The 15577-nt window shown below is 35.9% G+C and overlaps 1 protein-coding gene across 7 annotated transcripts in view; it reads left to right on the top strand.

Annotated features, from left to right (window-relative positions):
* TIA1 (TIA1 cytotoxic granule associated RNA binding protein) overlaps nucleotides 1–9142 on the top strand; it is a 31574-nt gene extending 22432 nt beyond the window's left edge. For 4 of the 7 annotated variants that reach the window (XM_063077711.1, XM_063077708.1, XM_063077710.1 and 1 more), the window contains 6 exons: nucleotides 3197–3305; nucleotides 3694–3789; nucleotides 3907–3991; nucleotides 4533–4656; nucleotides 5497–5642; nucleotides 6501–9142. In XM_063077711.1, the coding sequence (XP_062933781.1) occupies nucleotides 3197–3305; nucleotides 3694–3789; nucleotides 3907–3991; nucleotides 4533–4656; nucleotides 5497–5642; nucleotides 6501–6627 (687 nt within the window). In that variant the 3' untranslated portion in view covers nucleotides 6628–9142. The remainder of the gene's footprint in view (nucleotides 1–3196; nucleotides 3306–3693; nucleotides 3790–3906; nucleotides 3992–4532; nucleotides 4657–5496; nucleotides 5643–6500) is intronic. The other 3 variants (XM_063077712.1, XM_063077709.1, XM_063077707.1) reach the window with 1 other exon arrangement.
* Nucleotides 9143–15577: the final 6435 nt, after the last annotated feature.

Below are 15577 nucleotides of genomic sequence, written 5' to 3'. Positions count from 1 at the left end.
ATCAAGATGTCTTCAGGGTTAATTTCTTTTTTCTTTTCTTTTTCTTTTTTTTTAAATTTTATTTTGTCGATATACAATGTGGTTGATTATTGTGGCCCATTACCGAAACCTCCCTCCCTCTTCCCTCTTCCCTCTCCCACCCAACAATGTCCTTTCTGTTTGCTCGTCGTATCAACTTCAAGGAATTGTAGTTGTTATGTCTTCTTACCCCCCCCCCCCCCGGGTGTGTGTGTGGGGGGTGTGTGTGTGTGTGTGTGTGTGTGGGTGTGTGTGTGGGTGTGGGTGTGAATTTATTTATTTATTTTTAGCTCCCACCAATAAATGAGAACATGCGGTATTTCTCTTTCTGTGCCTGACTTGTTTCACTTAATATAATTCTCTCAGGGTCCATCCATGTTGTTGCAAATGGCAGTATTTCATTCTTTTTTATAGCTGAGTAGTATTCCATTTTGTAGATATACCACATTTTCCTTATCCACTCATCCGATGATGTGCTGTCCTTGTTCTTATTGTCCTGTGTCATCAGTCTCTCCCTCTCCACTGGATTATTCCCATCAATAGAAAACATGTTCTAGTATCTCTTAATCAAAATCACACTTGATCCCCACATCCCTACCCTGTCTATATCCTCATTTCTCTGCTAAAATTCAGAATCAAATTTCTCAAAAGAATTTTTTGCATATGCTTCCACTTTATCTCCCATTCACATCCACCACCATGCACATACACACACACTATAAAAAGTCTTTTTTTTCTTTTGTGAGTGAGTAGTTGTATCTGTTTCTTAGGATGCTTTATCAAAGTACCATAAGCTGATGGCTTAGAACAACAAAAATATGTTTATTTTCTCAAAGTTCTGGAGGATAGAAGTTCAAAACCAAGGTGTCAGCATGGCCATGCTCCCTTTCTAGGCTCTATGAAAAAATCTTTCCTTGCCTCTTCCTAAGCTTCTGGTATTTACCAGTAATCCTTGGAATTCTTTGGCTTGTAGTTGTATCACTCCAATTTCTACCTTTGTCTTCACGTGGTCGTCTTCCCTCTGTGTGGGTCCACATTCTCTTCTTCTAAGGACATGAGTCATATTTGATTTGGGGCCCACCTAATCCTAATCTTAACTAATTACATCTGCAAAGACCCTATTTCCAAATAAGTCACATTCACACATACTAGGAGTTTAGGACTTCATACAATTTTGAGGGACACAAAAAACTCAACCCATAAACATTAGTTAAACATTTCATGGAGTTCAAACTGGTTAGTGCGGTAAACAATGTTTGTTTCTTTCTTTTTTTTTAATAAAGATGACCGGTAAGGGGATCTTAACCCCTTGCTCCCAAGTGAGTCACGGGCTGGCCCAACGATGTTTTTTTTCTTTTTAAGAATATGCATTTCCTTTTTATGTGTCTCAAGAAAGGCTTTTAGCCTTATATTTGCCTGTTCCTTTAGGGGTAGATTAAGCCCACATTTGCCATATGCAAACAAAAACTATACCTTATTTTCTTTTCAGCCCACTGTAAGCTGGCTTTCTACCAGCACTACTTTATTCAAGGTCACCTCTTGACCTCTGCTACCTTGGCTTCATGACAGTATACTTACGTCAGTTTTTTCCTTCATCGCTCGCTATTCCTTCTTAGCTAGCAACTATTCCTTTTACCCAATTTTTAAATTTTGCTGTTTTTCAGGGCTTTGTCTCAAGCTGTCTTTTCTCTTTCTAGTCTTTCTTCGTGACTCTGAATTTTATATCTCCAGTTCAGTCTACTTCTGTGTGCTCCACACTTAGTAACAAGTGGTCTTCACTTAGATGTCTTGTAGACATCTCAAACTTAACAGGTCTTAAATGCAGGTCTTTGTTTCTTCCTCAGACTTGTTCCCCTCCTTTCTCCCAGTCTTTCTCCCTATTTCAGTAAATTCTATCTCTGTCTCTCCAACTTCTAAAGCAGGAACCTAGGAGTTATCTTTGATTCTTCCTCTTTCACTTACTGTGCCTCCCCACCCACCTCCTGACGTTCTGTTGGCTCTTCTTTTAGATTACATCCACTGCTACTGCACTACTCCTGGCCATCAGCATTTTTAAAATCTGGAGTATTTCAGTAGTCTTATAAAGTGTCTTTTTCCATTTACTACTCATCTCCCTAAACCATTCTCCTTCTAGCACTAAGAATGGCCTTCTTAAAACATAAATCAAGGGCCAGCCCCTGGCTCACTTGGCAGAGTGTGGTGCTGATAACACCAAGGCTGTGGGTTCGGATTCCTATATAGGGATGTCTGGTTAGCTCACTTGGGAGAACGTGGTGCTGACAACACCAAGTCAAGGGTTGAGATCCCCTTAATGGTCATCTTTAAAAAAAACCAAAAATACATTTATCATATCATGATGATCTCTTACTTAAGATCTTTCTGTTCTGTTCTCTGGCACCCTTTTTTTGCTTATTAGATTCTACTGAAACTAATCTATTTTTACATGTTTCTTTCAGATGTATACCAGACTCTTTCCTGCCTTAACACACTTTGCAATGCTTTTCTATCTACTGAGTCTTTCTTCCCCATTGTTTTGACTTGGCTAGCTCCTACTCCTCTCAATCTCAGCTTAAATGTCATTTTAGAAAGACTTTCCCAAATCATGCTGTCTAAAGTAGATTCCTGTGCCTGTGTTCTCTATCTCAGCCTTTTATGTCAGTCATGTCACTTGCCACAGTTTGTAATTACTTCATTTGTTCTCCCAAAAGAATGTAAAATTCATGTAAGAATGCAGTAGATCATGTGTGTTTGTTCATCAGTGTACCCTTAACTCTTAACCTGGTTTCTAGAACACGCTAACTGCTCAGTATTTATTTGTTGGATGAATGAGATACCAGATATTGTCATCAACAAGCTTGGTGGATTGTGTAAAATAAGGTACTCTTCACAGTAGTCTGAGTTGTTGTACAAACTTTATGATAGCTACCTTATTAGGGACTTGGGGCTCAGGAATTTTTCAGATGATTAACGTTCCCAAAGTCTGATATCCAAATAAAAGACAGATAATTAAAAAGCACCATTGCATTTTAAGAAAGCTACCATATATTGTATATTTCATAAAGCATTTTCACTTGAAAAAAAATTTTTGTGAAAAGCACCAGGTTTTCTCTACCGCTAAAAGTTGTTTAACATTAACTAATAGTGGCTTCTTTGTTGTTTCTAATGTTGTGTGGAACAGGATGCTGAAAACGCCATTCAACAGATGGGTGGCCAGTGGCTTGGTGGAAGACAAATCAGAACTAACTGGGCAACCCGAAAGCCTCCAGCTCCAAAGAGTACATATGAGTGTAGGTGTATTGGAGAAGAAAAGGAAATGTGGAATTTTGGAGAAAAATACACTAGATTTTAAATGTTAGAGCTCTTCCCGGAGACTTATTGCAGAAATAGATGAGAAGCAAATCAAGACTACTGTTCAAAAATGTACTTAGTTTTCATTTTTGTAATTATAAATAAAAATTATACTATCTCTAATGTCAAGTCTCCTATTAAACAGAGAATACTGGGTAATTTTCTAGACATTCTTGGGGGAGGTTTAGTCCTAAATTCAAATGTAATGTGTATTATATATGCATTTTGATCAAGGTAAATATTGCCATTGCAGTACTGTAGTTAATGCTGCTTTTCTCTTTCTGAACGTTTAAGGAATTAAGGATATAAAACTTTTTCCCTCCTCAGCAAACACCAAACAGCTATCATATGATGAGGTTGTAAATCAGTCTAGTCCAAGCAACTGTACTGTATACTGTGGAGGTGTTACTTCTGGGCTAACAGGTATGGTAGCTTTACCTGTGTGGCATTAGTTTTTAAACTAAGAGGCTTAATATTTGTAGGATTTTTTTTATAACTTAGTGTGGTTTCTTTTTTTTGTTTTTGTTTTTTGTCTAACAGAACAACTAATGCGTCAGACTTTTTCGCCATTTGGACAAATAATGGAAATTCGAGTCTTTCCAGATAAAGGATATTCATTTGTTCGGTAGGGGTTGTTTTTTTAAAAAAACTTTTCCCTCTAGATAATTTTTGAACATTTAACTTAGTGGTTTTCTTTAAAATTTACCTTGGTTATAAAGAAATAGAAATTTCTCTGGCCTTTTTTTTTTTTTTTTTTTAAATACCTCCCTCTTTCCAACAGAAGGCCTATGAAATATATCCTCCATAAAAACAACTTTCACCATAACCACAAAAATTCCTTGAACTATTTAAGCCAAGTGCACAGATACGATGGGGGGTGGGAGGTGGAGGGCGGGAGAGGAATGGATAAAGGGGAATGAAAATCAAGTACAATGTATTTTGAGAAGTAAAATTAAATTAAATTTAAAAAAAAAAAAAAAAACTTTCTCCAGAACTGCAAGATCTTTGAAAAAAATAATAATAATAACAAAGAAAATATACCATTTTATTGATTCATTTAGGCACACTGCTTGTTTTACCTCAGGCACACCTTAATTTTTAAAAAGTTTTATTTATAAATATTTTTTAAAATTTGAATTGGTGATTCTTAATATTGTTTTCAATAGGTTCAATTCCCATGAAAGTGCAGCACATGCAATTGTTTCTGTTAATGGTACTACTATTGAAGGTCATGTTGTGAAATGCTATTGGGGCAAAGAAACCCTTGATGTGATAAATCCCGTGCAACAGGTGAGAAGGTTCTTAACTTTGGGATGTAATTGCTAGGCTAATAAGATTATTAAGTGAATATTGTTGATAATCCTTGTTCATAAGTTTCTAGTTAAAATGATAGTATATAAGGGCTCTTCCTACATGTATTATAGTTCCAGAGTGGTGTTTCATGGATTGCAGTGGTGACATGATGAATGTGACCGCCTCAATTGACTCATGTTCACACAGTGGATTTTAAAATGCTCCGACAAACCTAATAGGGTATTAAATCTTTTTTTAATACTTGGTAGATTTATTCACATATTATTTGGAGAACACACAAGCGTGCTTGACTCAGCTGAAACAAAAATAAAGCTATATATTTAGGGCCTTGGCATTTTCTTCCAGATTTTGCTGCTTTTTGTTTTTCCAGGCAGCATCAGTGGTTCAAACTTGTTCTCACAAAGATTTCTATGAAGTTGTAAATGGAGCACAGAGCTGGGAGTAAGAAAATCCTAAACTATATAGGTTTCTTCAGTAAACTGAATATAGGGATAAATAATCTTTATAACTTTCCTGTTCAAAGGAAACAGTTATGTGGATAGTTTACCAAACACTTTAACATTATACTGAGTTTAATATTTATTACTAGGGCATTACCCGCTGCCTTACAAAGACTGTCATTCAGAGCATCAGAGTTAACAGCATTATAACCTCACTTTTTTTTAGCAGTCACTTACTAAACTCTTGTTTATCCTGTCATTTTAATTGTAATGATGGCTCTATGTGTTTTGGCTAAGTGTTAGTGGTAATTAGAACTGTACATGTACAAATAACTTCAAATAGTACTAAATTATCTGTTATAATTTTACTTAATAGCAGAATCAAATTGGATATCCACAAGCTTATGGCCAGTGGGGCCAGTGGTATGGAAATGCACAACAAATTGGCCAATATATGCCTAATGGTTGGCAAGTACCTGCATATGGAATGTATGGCCAGGCGTGGAACCAGCAGGGATTCAAGTAAGCATATTTGATCTTTTCCTCTATTAACCTCTCAAAGTGTCAAAAAGAATTTTAAGTATTTAGTAGGTAATGTGGCCCCCTGTTGTAAAGCATAGCTATAGCCTTTGAGACTTAGAATGGTTTTTATAGTTTTAAATACTTCTCTTTTTAAAAAGAACCTAATGATTGTTAAGCTTTTCACTTGACTAATGGTCACCTTGCCATTCGTAGACACATTTATTTTGATGCTAGTTATTTTATTTATTATGCTTTTTTCTATGCAAAAGGGTTTATTCATACATTGTTATATGGCAAGCTTCCTTATATACCCTGAATAATGCCATTTTATTTACTTAAATTTCTGAAAAACAAACTGGAAATAAAAATACTTGGATTTTTAAAAAATCTTGTATTTGAAATGTTGAAAAAAGTTATGACCTTCCATATGCTAATAATTGTTTTATTTTCTTCTTTGAATAGTATAAATGCTAGCTCTTATTGTACCAAATGATCAAGTTTCTTTCAGGTAGTGTCTTGCTCAACCCGGATGGAAATGGACAGTTTTCCTTTCTGAGATCGGAAGTGGGTTTTTCTGAGTTCAAAGATGATAAATGTTTATAGGTTAAGGGTATTTTCTTAGCTGTAATTTCTGACAAAATTAAACTGCCCAAATTAAACATTATATGGATGTTTGTTTTTAAGAGAAAAAACTTTTACTTTTGTCTTTGCTTTCCCTGGCATAACAGTTATTCATTTATACGGGTTTAAGAAAATGTATGTTTCCCCATTTCCCATGTATGTTATTTATTCTTGGCATTTCTTTATTTTAATCAGTAAATTTCCCCTCCCCTCTGTTTCCTTCTCATTCTCTACCAGTCAGACGCAGTCTTCTGCACCATGGATGGGACCAAATTACGGAGTGCAGCCACCTCAAGGGCAGAATGGCAGCATGTTGCCTAATCAGCCGGCAGGATATCGAGTGGCAGGGTATGAAACCCAGTGAAAAAGGACTCCAGAATCTAAAGCCAGTGGCTTGAGGCTACAGGGAGTGTAGTAAAGCCGTTGTTTACTTAAAGATTTATCAAATCAGTCAGTGCAAATGTCAGATACAATGTATTTATTTAAAAGATTCATTTTTTAATCATGAAATTACTTATCATCCACATTGTTTTAAAAAGAAACAAGATGCTGGATGTCTGCCAATTTTTGCCTTCATTATCTTTTTTGATAAAGTTTCTCAGATCCTTGTTTCAAATACAAATGCAGGGATTGCTGCCACTTTTTAAAAATTAAGAGGCAGAAAATTGCACAATGTTGAACTTTTTTCCACTAAAGTAGTGTGCAGTTCTAGTTTGCATTCCTGATATGATTTAAAACATGTAATATAAAGATGTAAAAAAAGAAAAACCAAAACTGTGCAAAGTCTAGAAGTTCTTTGTAATCTTTTAGCTTATGCACAGGTTTGTTTTAGGTTAAAAAAATAGGCATTGTTCAAGCTGTCCCATCTCACTGTTATCCCTTTGGGGTTTTTAAATATAAATTATTAGTTTACATCATTTTTGTATCTACATTTTTTCACAAATTTGTCTTGCCTTATTAAAGTTCTGTAAAATATACTTAAAAATGAAAAAAAATGATGTTCACTTAGATTGAAAACTTTTCTCAGATGGACTGATAATTGCATTCATCTTGTGTTTTATATGAGAAGGTGCCTCAAGAATTCGCTGTTGGATTTGTTTAAAAGGATTTTTATCTTCTGTGATAAACTTTGCTGTGTACCAGGAACTATAAAAACAAAAATTTGTTACTAAAGAAAATCTCCGAAATGTGATAAGTTCTTATGCCATGTTAATTTCATGTGTCAACTTCTACATTTACATGTGTTATTTCATTATGTAAAATGTTTTAGCAGTTTAATATTTTGCACAGTTAGCAAACTTTGTATGTCATTTCCTTCTTAAAGGCATCATGCAGAGTTGACGTGAGATTCATAAGGTATTAAGTTGTTTGCATGTGAAAATCAAATACATACTTTGATAGTCTTTGAATACAAAGTCATCTGCTCTTGTTTTTCAAGAATTTTGAGACACAAAGTTGTATGTAAAGGAATATATTAATTTGCTGTTTTCTAGTTAGATTTGCTCAGAAAGAGTAAATCAACTTAATTTTAATATGTACAAATGATAGCTGTGAAACTGTAGAATCTCCTTATGTCAGGCTTGGAGTTCATTATGAACTCCAAAATTAGCCTGAAGGACCAGCCGGGCAAAGCATTTTTTAAATGTTCAGAGGCCAAAAGATAAACAAAAAACCTTAAAATCCTACCTCCTTAAACAGCCTTCAAAGAAGAGAATCCTCAGTGCAATCATTATTTTGATTCTTTTGGTACCTGTTTTCCTGGAGTTCCCAATTTTATTATTTTGGGGTGGCTCCGAGCATTAAGAGGTTTAATCTTTGATGGCATTGTTCTAGTTTTGAAATTTCTAGTACATTTCAGAGTCTCTTAGAAGAGTTGTGGGAGATTTTGTTTTGTTTTGTTTTCAGTGGAGGTCACAAACCTTCTTCCTCCTTGACTCACAGAGAGGAAGGGTCCCCAGTATACATATTTGAATGGTTGGTGGTTTTTAAGACCTTCAGAGAGCTCCCAGCATTTTATTTAGGAGTAGAAGAGGCCTGTGAAATTTTAAGTTTCCTGGCCTGTATCTTCCAGGTAGGTGCAAATGACTCTAGGCTGGTCTCTAAGCCAATACCCTTGTAAACCACAGCCCAGGAAAGACAGCTCATAAGTGTATAATTCTCTGGAGCTCAATTCTATGCAGTTGTGCTGATGTTTCATTAAGTCACTGTGTATTTTTAAGTGTTGATACATTAAAAATTGCTTTATGGAAGATGAGTACCTTTTTTAAATACTTGGAAATTTTATTTCCTTGTTAACTTCTACAGATCAGGGCATGCAACCAAAAGCAGCTTAAATGAATACTCAAAAAAATAAAATATCAGGAAGCTATTTTAAGATTCTTCTGGCTTATATTTCTATTTTAGGACCCTCATTGTTTTTCTCTTATTAAAAAAATATTTTATTTCCTGTACATCTCATGGACTGCAGGGTAAATTATTTGGGCATAAATAATTTAAAGTATAGTTTTTCTTTCATCCTGACTATTTCAAGTAATAACAGTTATTAGTCAGTATATTTTCTTATTGCACAAATCTTAAAATGTACATTGACTACTTGTTGAGAAGAAAGTGGTGTCAGTACTCATGATGATAAGGTTACTACTGAACAAATTCACATTTCAGGAACATTGCTTTGGTTTAAATCTTACTCTTAGTGTTAAAAAAAATCATTTTAAATTTTTTCAGTCTAATAAGCATACTGGTATTAATATCAGGTAAGGAAATTAAAGTTTTTAAAATGGTTCCATTCTCTGCAATATGCATTCAGATTTTACTTTCTGGTACTGTAAAGAACCTGAAGTGATTCACACTTCGTGGGTCATTAATCCAGTATTCTTTACCCTGACTGTTTGAATATTAAAGTTCCTTTATGTTTTCTATACCCTGTGGGATTTTCTTGCAGTGATTATTGTGTGTGAGAGATTTTATTTTTCTTTTGGTCTAGCCATATTGTTATATTCACTCAGATTTTTTTTTTTTTTTAAACTTATTCCAGAAACCATGGTTTGTATTGGGTTACCGTTTAATACTACAAATCTGCAGATTTCAACTAATTATGAAACCAGGGTCTCATTTTCCTTTATCTCCCTGTTGAAGATGAGATTCAAGGGCCGGCCCGTGGCTCACTTGGGTTAGCGTGGTGCTGACAACACCAAGTCAAGGGTTAAGATCCCCTTACCGGTCATCTTTTAAAAAAGAAAACGAGATTCACATTCTAGTTTTTATTCTCCTCCTGCTGTGTCCCTGTATGTATGTTAGAGTCCTCTTAAATTTGAGAAGGCAGTTGATAAGGATTAGATTGCCTTTATAAAGGCAGTTAGGTTTACTAAGTGCTGTAGAGTACTCCTGAGGTTACAGTTGAATTAGAAAAACAAAATGTGTTTATAGGAAATAAAACAGACTTTAAAATGAGAGTGATTTCTAAAAGCAATCATTTCTTTTTAGGGGCATATTACATTTTATTCCAATCACTGCATTATGACTGTTGTGTTTAGAATTTGAAGAACATACCTCCAAAACAATGAATCTTAATTTAAGAGCCTTAATACAAGGGTACTTCAAAAAGTTCATGGAAAGATTTATATTATCTTTAATTCTATTTTTCCACAAATGTTTTGAAGTACCCTCATATAATGTATATGTCTCAACTGAATAGGATTTTCTCCCTTCATTTGGAGATCTTTATTCATATGTAATATGGTGAGGGATAAACCATATATGAAAACTACAGGTATCAACAGTAGTATATCTTGAGTGTCCTTCAGTTATTAGAATTTTTTGCTTTATTCAAATAGCTATCTGCAGCACTGGCTTCGGAGATGAGATTTTTTTTCCAAGATGAGCCAGTAATTACACTGTGGCCTCTAAAGTTGGAGGCTGAAGTTATTCTGATAGTAATTCAACTAAAAAAGGAAAAAGTAACTTTTTTCCTAGGCTATGTTACACAGAAGATAGGACTAAGCGCAATGTTGTGTACTTGCGTAAATGAGATCCCTAGCTCCTTATCCTTGTTCAACTCTAGAACACCAACAGCCAGACTTACTACCCACCAGGCAGGATGTTGGAGGATCCATCTGTGGAAAAACTCCCAAGAGAAAAGATAGGTACTAACATTTGAGGGTCCCCACCAAAAATACCTAACTGGCTTCTAATCCCCATACCATGAAGTATGCCAGTCAATAAGCCCTGCCCAAGTACACAAAACTTCCAAAGAAGTGTTTAGTGCTTCACTTTTAAGAAGTTCGTGTGTGTGTGTGTGTGTGTGTGTGTGTGTGTGTGTGTGTGTGTGTGTGTGTGTGTGTGTGTGTGTGTGTGTGTGTGTGTGTGTGTGTGTGTGTGTGTGTGTGTGTCAGGAAGTTTAATATACAACCAATAGGAGTTTCAGGAAGAGAACTGAGAAAATAGAGGATTGGGTGGAATTCATTAAAAAATACATGAAAATTTCTCTGATGTAATGAGTTTCAAGATTGAAAAAAAGCTATTACTGAATTAGCACAATAATAAAAACCCATATCACCATGAAATTTTAGGACACTACATATAGAATATTTTAAAAGTTACCAGATGGCTAGAGGATTGAGACTAATAGTGGCCTTAGATCCTCAACAGCAAAGTTGGAATCTAGGGATCAATGAATACTACCTTCAGAAGTTTGGATGAATTATATATCCAATTACACTGTCATGTGACAATAGAATAAAGGCATTTTTAGATAAGCAGGTTCTCAAAAGATTAACTTCTCATGTTCTGGTTCTTAGAAAGCTATTGGATATATTCTATCAAAACAGTAAATCAAGAAAAAGTACAATGTAGTGTCTAGAAATGGGATCTGACACAGGAGATAAAGGGAAGTCCCAGGATGACTGCTGTGCAACAACTTTGCAGCCAGTCTAAACTGGTGACCAGAGGGTTAGAACTGATTATCTGACAGGTTGGACTGTGTAGAGAATTGGCTAGTGGGACACTTTACAGCACTATGGACAATGTGAGAACTTAAATGCTAGAGGAAAATCAGGCAGGATGAAAAAAGGCAGTTGTCAAGTTGTCAGGAAAAACAAAGCATACAAGAAAGGAAATGCAGACTGGCCGATTAGCTGTTGATTAGAACATGGTGTTGTAACACCAAGGTGTCAACCATGTCCACCAGCTGCCAAAAAAAGGGGAAATGTACCCTTCCCGAACCAAGTACAAGTACTAAGATTATAACAGTCATATTAATGGGATTTAATAAAAAAATGAAGTGGGTTCTAACAAAGAAAAAGGTGTCTGTGAACTAAAATCCTCACCGTAATAGAAAGTCAACACTTAATGCCTAAATTGATGAATCAAAAATGCAGGTTAGATATATGGAGATAAACGGGGGGGGGGGAAGCTGTGCTTTAATTTTCTCATTTATAAAAGGGAAACAGTATTATCTATTCCATAGATGAGTATTGAAACAACACATATAAAACAAACTGCCTGGGCCGGCCCGTGGCTCACTCGGGAGAGTGTGGTGCTGATAACACCAAGGCCACGGGTTCGGATCCCATATAGGGATGGCCGGTTGCTCACTGGGTGAGCATGGTGCTGACAACACCAAGTCAGGGGTTATGATCCCCTTACCGGTCATCTTTTAAAAAAATAAAAAAATAAAACAAACTGCCTGACAGTAAACAAAATGTTACCTATATGTGAATTTGGAAAAAAAAAATCTCAAGAGAATTGTTCGAGAGCAACACATCTGTGTATATGAATTATATTTAAGTGGATTTGTTTTTAAGTAAGTCATTAGTTTATCTTCTTCCATTCAATAACTTTAAAGTATTTAACAAATTTATAACAGTACTATTGAAAATTGCAGACAGGACTTGAAGGCAAAAAGAGAAACTTGATTTTGTGCATTCTATTTTATACTCAGTTTCTTTGAGTTGTGGTTTCATTTTTACGTGAGAATTTAGGGATCACAAGATGAAAATGCAAAAATAACTAACTGGCATATAAATTTTGCATAACACATGAAGCTTCTAGTATCGATTTTAACTCAAGAAATGGACTTTGTTTTGTAAGGAACAGAGTGGTCTATAATTTTCATTCTTATAGTTGCAGGAAACTGCTAATAGAAAAGATAAAACATCTTTAGATAGCTTTCTCAAAAATCACTTAGCACCCTTATGTAAGTCCTCCCATAAATCTCAAAATGCCTTTGAAAATTACCCAAAGATGTTCTGATTTCCATAATTTCAGGGCTTTCTCTCCTGATTTGTTGGAATACAAATAATGCAAAGGTTTAAAAGTAGAAACTTTGCACCTTTCTGAATTCCACAGAATAAATAAATGGTCTTTGTGGATTTTTTTTTGTTTTGAGGGGGCACGTGCTGGTGGGTATAGGGAGCCAATCCCTTCACCTTGGTATTATAAGGCTGAGCTCAAGCCAACTGGCCAGACCTCTGGTTTGTTTTTTGGTTTTCGGTTTGTTTGTTTGTTTGTTTGTTTTGGCGGCTGGCTGGTGCAGGGAATTATTAAACCCTGGACCTTGGTTAAATAAATGGTCTTTAAAAAGAGGTTTTTGAATACAGATAGGTTAACTACTGTTTGAAGCAAAGTTTCCAGTTACATTGCAAACCTAAATTAGATACTTAGGTGGGTAATGTTTCAGATTCTTCCTGGCTATCACTCTTCAGTTAATTAGGGGCCTGTGGAATTTGGTGTGGATTAAGAAAGGGAAGATTGCCATTGTGAGAATACGTATAGTCACTAATTCCTTCATTCTGCTCCCAGATTTTGTTTTGTTTTTACAAAAGAATGGCATGCCTTTTTCTTGGTTTGGGAAAGGATAAGAGCACGTATATTTCCCATCTTTGGAACATTTTATTAAAGTGGCTGGGTACACAGGTGCAGCCTACAAAAGTGTGGCATATTTGTAATTGGGCAAAAATTTATCTTTGTGAAATACCATTTTTACTTACCTGTCATCCCTTCAGAGCTCAATGAGAGCAGGTATTACTCTGTCATGTTTGCAGATGAATTCTCAATGCCTAATAGTGCCTGGCACACAGCTGCATTCAATGATGATTTTTTTTTTTTTTTTTTGTCTTTTTCGTGACCGGCACTTAGCCAGTGAGTGCACCGGTCATTCCTATGTAGGATCCGAACCCGCGGCGGGAGCGTCGCCGCGCTCCCAAGCGCAGCACTCTACCGAGTGCGCCACGGGCTCGGCCCTCAATGATGATTTTTAAAATAAATTAATTTCCAGCGTCTGACAGCAACTCTAACTCCGCCCATGTGAATGCCTTTAAAATGTTTACACTTCTATAATTGAATTTCTTGCGTCCCATTCTCCACACAAAGAAAGTGATCTGTAACCAATTTGATCTTTTACCTGACTGGCCAAAGACATTTTTTTATCTTGAAAATCTACTTGTTTTTCTTGAATACATCTTAAGTCATTCTGGGTCAGATTTCCCAGGAATATGGTGTGACCTTTTAAATATGTGGATTCAGATTTTCTTTTATTTCAGTAAAATTTTCATGAATTATATTCATAAATATTTGTACTATATCACTGCTTTGGTTTTCTTTGTCAACTCTAATGGTATGTTGGATCTCCTCTGCTATCTTCTGTTTCTATGATTTGCTCTTCTTTTTACCGTTTTGTGTGCTTTATTCGTTTCTAATCTCTCTGTTCTGTAATGTGCTCCCTGCGGTATCCAGACAAACTTGTGTTCCTTGTATTTTAGTCTTTGTTTCTGAAATTGTTTTGTCTTTTTCTATTTCCTAAATTCTACCAGTTTCTCTTTCACCTCAGGGACATCTCTTCCCTAAATTCATTTATTTCTTAGCTGCATTTGCTTCACTAGATTTTTTAAAGTTCACATTAGAATATTGGTATATTATTTTCAAGTGCTTTGTGGGAACATTTTTCTCATGAGTTTTTTCCAGAGAGATGGAAGGTTTTACTCTTTTTTTTTTTTTTTTGATTTTATTTTATTTTGTCGATATACAATGTGGTTGGTTATTGTGGCCCATTACCGAAACCTCCCTCACTCCTGCCTCTCCCCCCTCCCTCCCAACAATCTCCTTTTGGTTCGCTTGTCGTATCAACTTCAAGGAATTGTAAGTGTTGTGTTTTCTTCCCTCCCCCCCAGGTTGGTTGTGTATTTATTTATTTATTTATTAGCTCCCACAAATAAGTGAGAACATGTGATATTTCTCTTTCTGTGCCTGACTCGTTTCACTTAATATAATTCTCTCTAGGTCCATCCATGTTGTTGCAAATGGCAGTATTTCGCTCTTTCTTACAGCAGAGTAGTATTCCATTGTATAGATATACCACATTTTCTGTATCCACTCATCTGATGATGGACAATTGGGCTGGTTCCAACTCTTAGCTATTGTAAAGAGTGCTACGATGAACACTGGGCAACAGGTATACCTTAGACTTGATGATTTCCATTCCTCTGGGTATATTCCCAGCAGTGGGATAGCTGGGTCATATACGGTAGATCTATCTGCAATTGTTTGTGGAACCTCCATACCATTTTCCATAGAGGCTCCACCATTTTGCAGTCCCACCAACAATGTATGAGAGTTCCTTTTTCTCTGCAACCTCACCAGCATTTATCATTCACAGTCTTTGGGATATTAGCCATCCTAATTGCGGTGAGATGGCTTTTTTTTTTTTTTTTTTTTTTTTTTAAAAGATGACCGGTAAGGGGATCTTAACCCTTGACTTGGTGTTGGCAGCACCACGCTCAGCCAGTAAGCGAACCGGCCATCCGTATATGGGATCCGAACCCGGGGCCTTGGTATTATCAGCACCGCACTCTCCCGAGTGAGCCACGGGCCGGCCCGTGAGATGGTATCTCAGTGGTTTTGATTTGCATTTCCCAAATGCTAACTGATGTTGAGCATTTTTTCATATGTCTGTTGGTCATTTGTATATCTTCCTTAGAGAAATGCCTATTTAGCTCTTTTGCCCATTTTTTAATTGGGTTGCTTGTTTTTTTGTTGTAAAGTTGTTTCAGTTCCTTGTATATTCTGGATATTAATCCTTTGTCAGATGTATATTTTGCAAATATTTTCTCCCACTCTGTTGGTTGTCTTTTAACTCTGTTAATTGTTTCTTTTGCTGTGCAGAAGCTTTTTAGTTTGATATAACATCATTTGCTTATTTTTCCTTTGGTTGCCCGTGCTTTTGGGGTCATATTCATGAAGTCTGTGTCCAGTCCTACTTCCTGAAGTGTTTCTCCTATGTTTTCTTTGAGAAGTTTTATTGTTTCAGGGTGTATATTTAA

This window comes from Cynocephalus volans, chromosome 14 (assembly GCF_027409185.1).
Source record: "Cynocephalus volans isolate mCynVol1 chromosome 14, mCynVol1.pri, whole genome shotgun sequence".
Taxonomy (NCBI): Eukaryota; Metazoa; Chordata; class Mammalia; order Dermoptera; family Cynocephalidae; genus Cynocephalus; species Cynocephalus volans.
The sequence above is the reverse complement of the archived record's forward strand: the minus strand, read 5'-3'. Positions and strand labels throughout refer to the sequence as shown.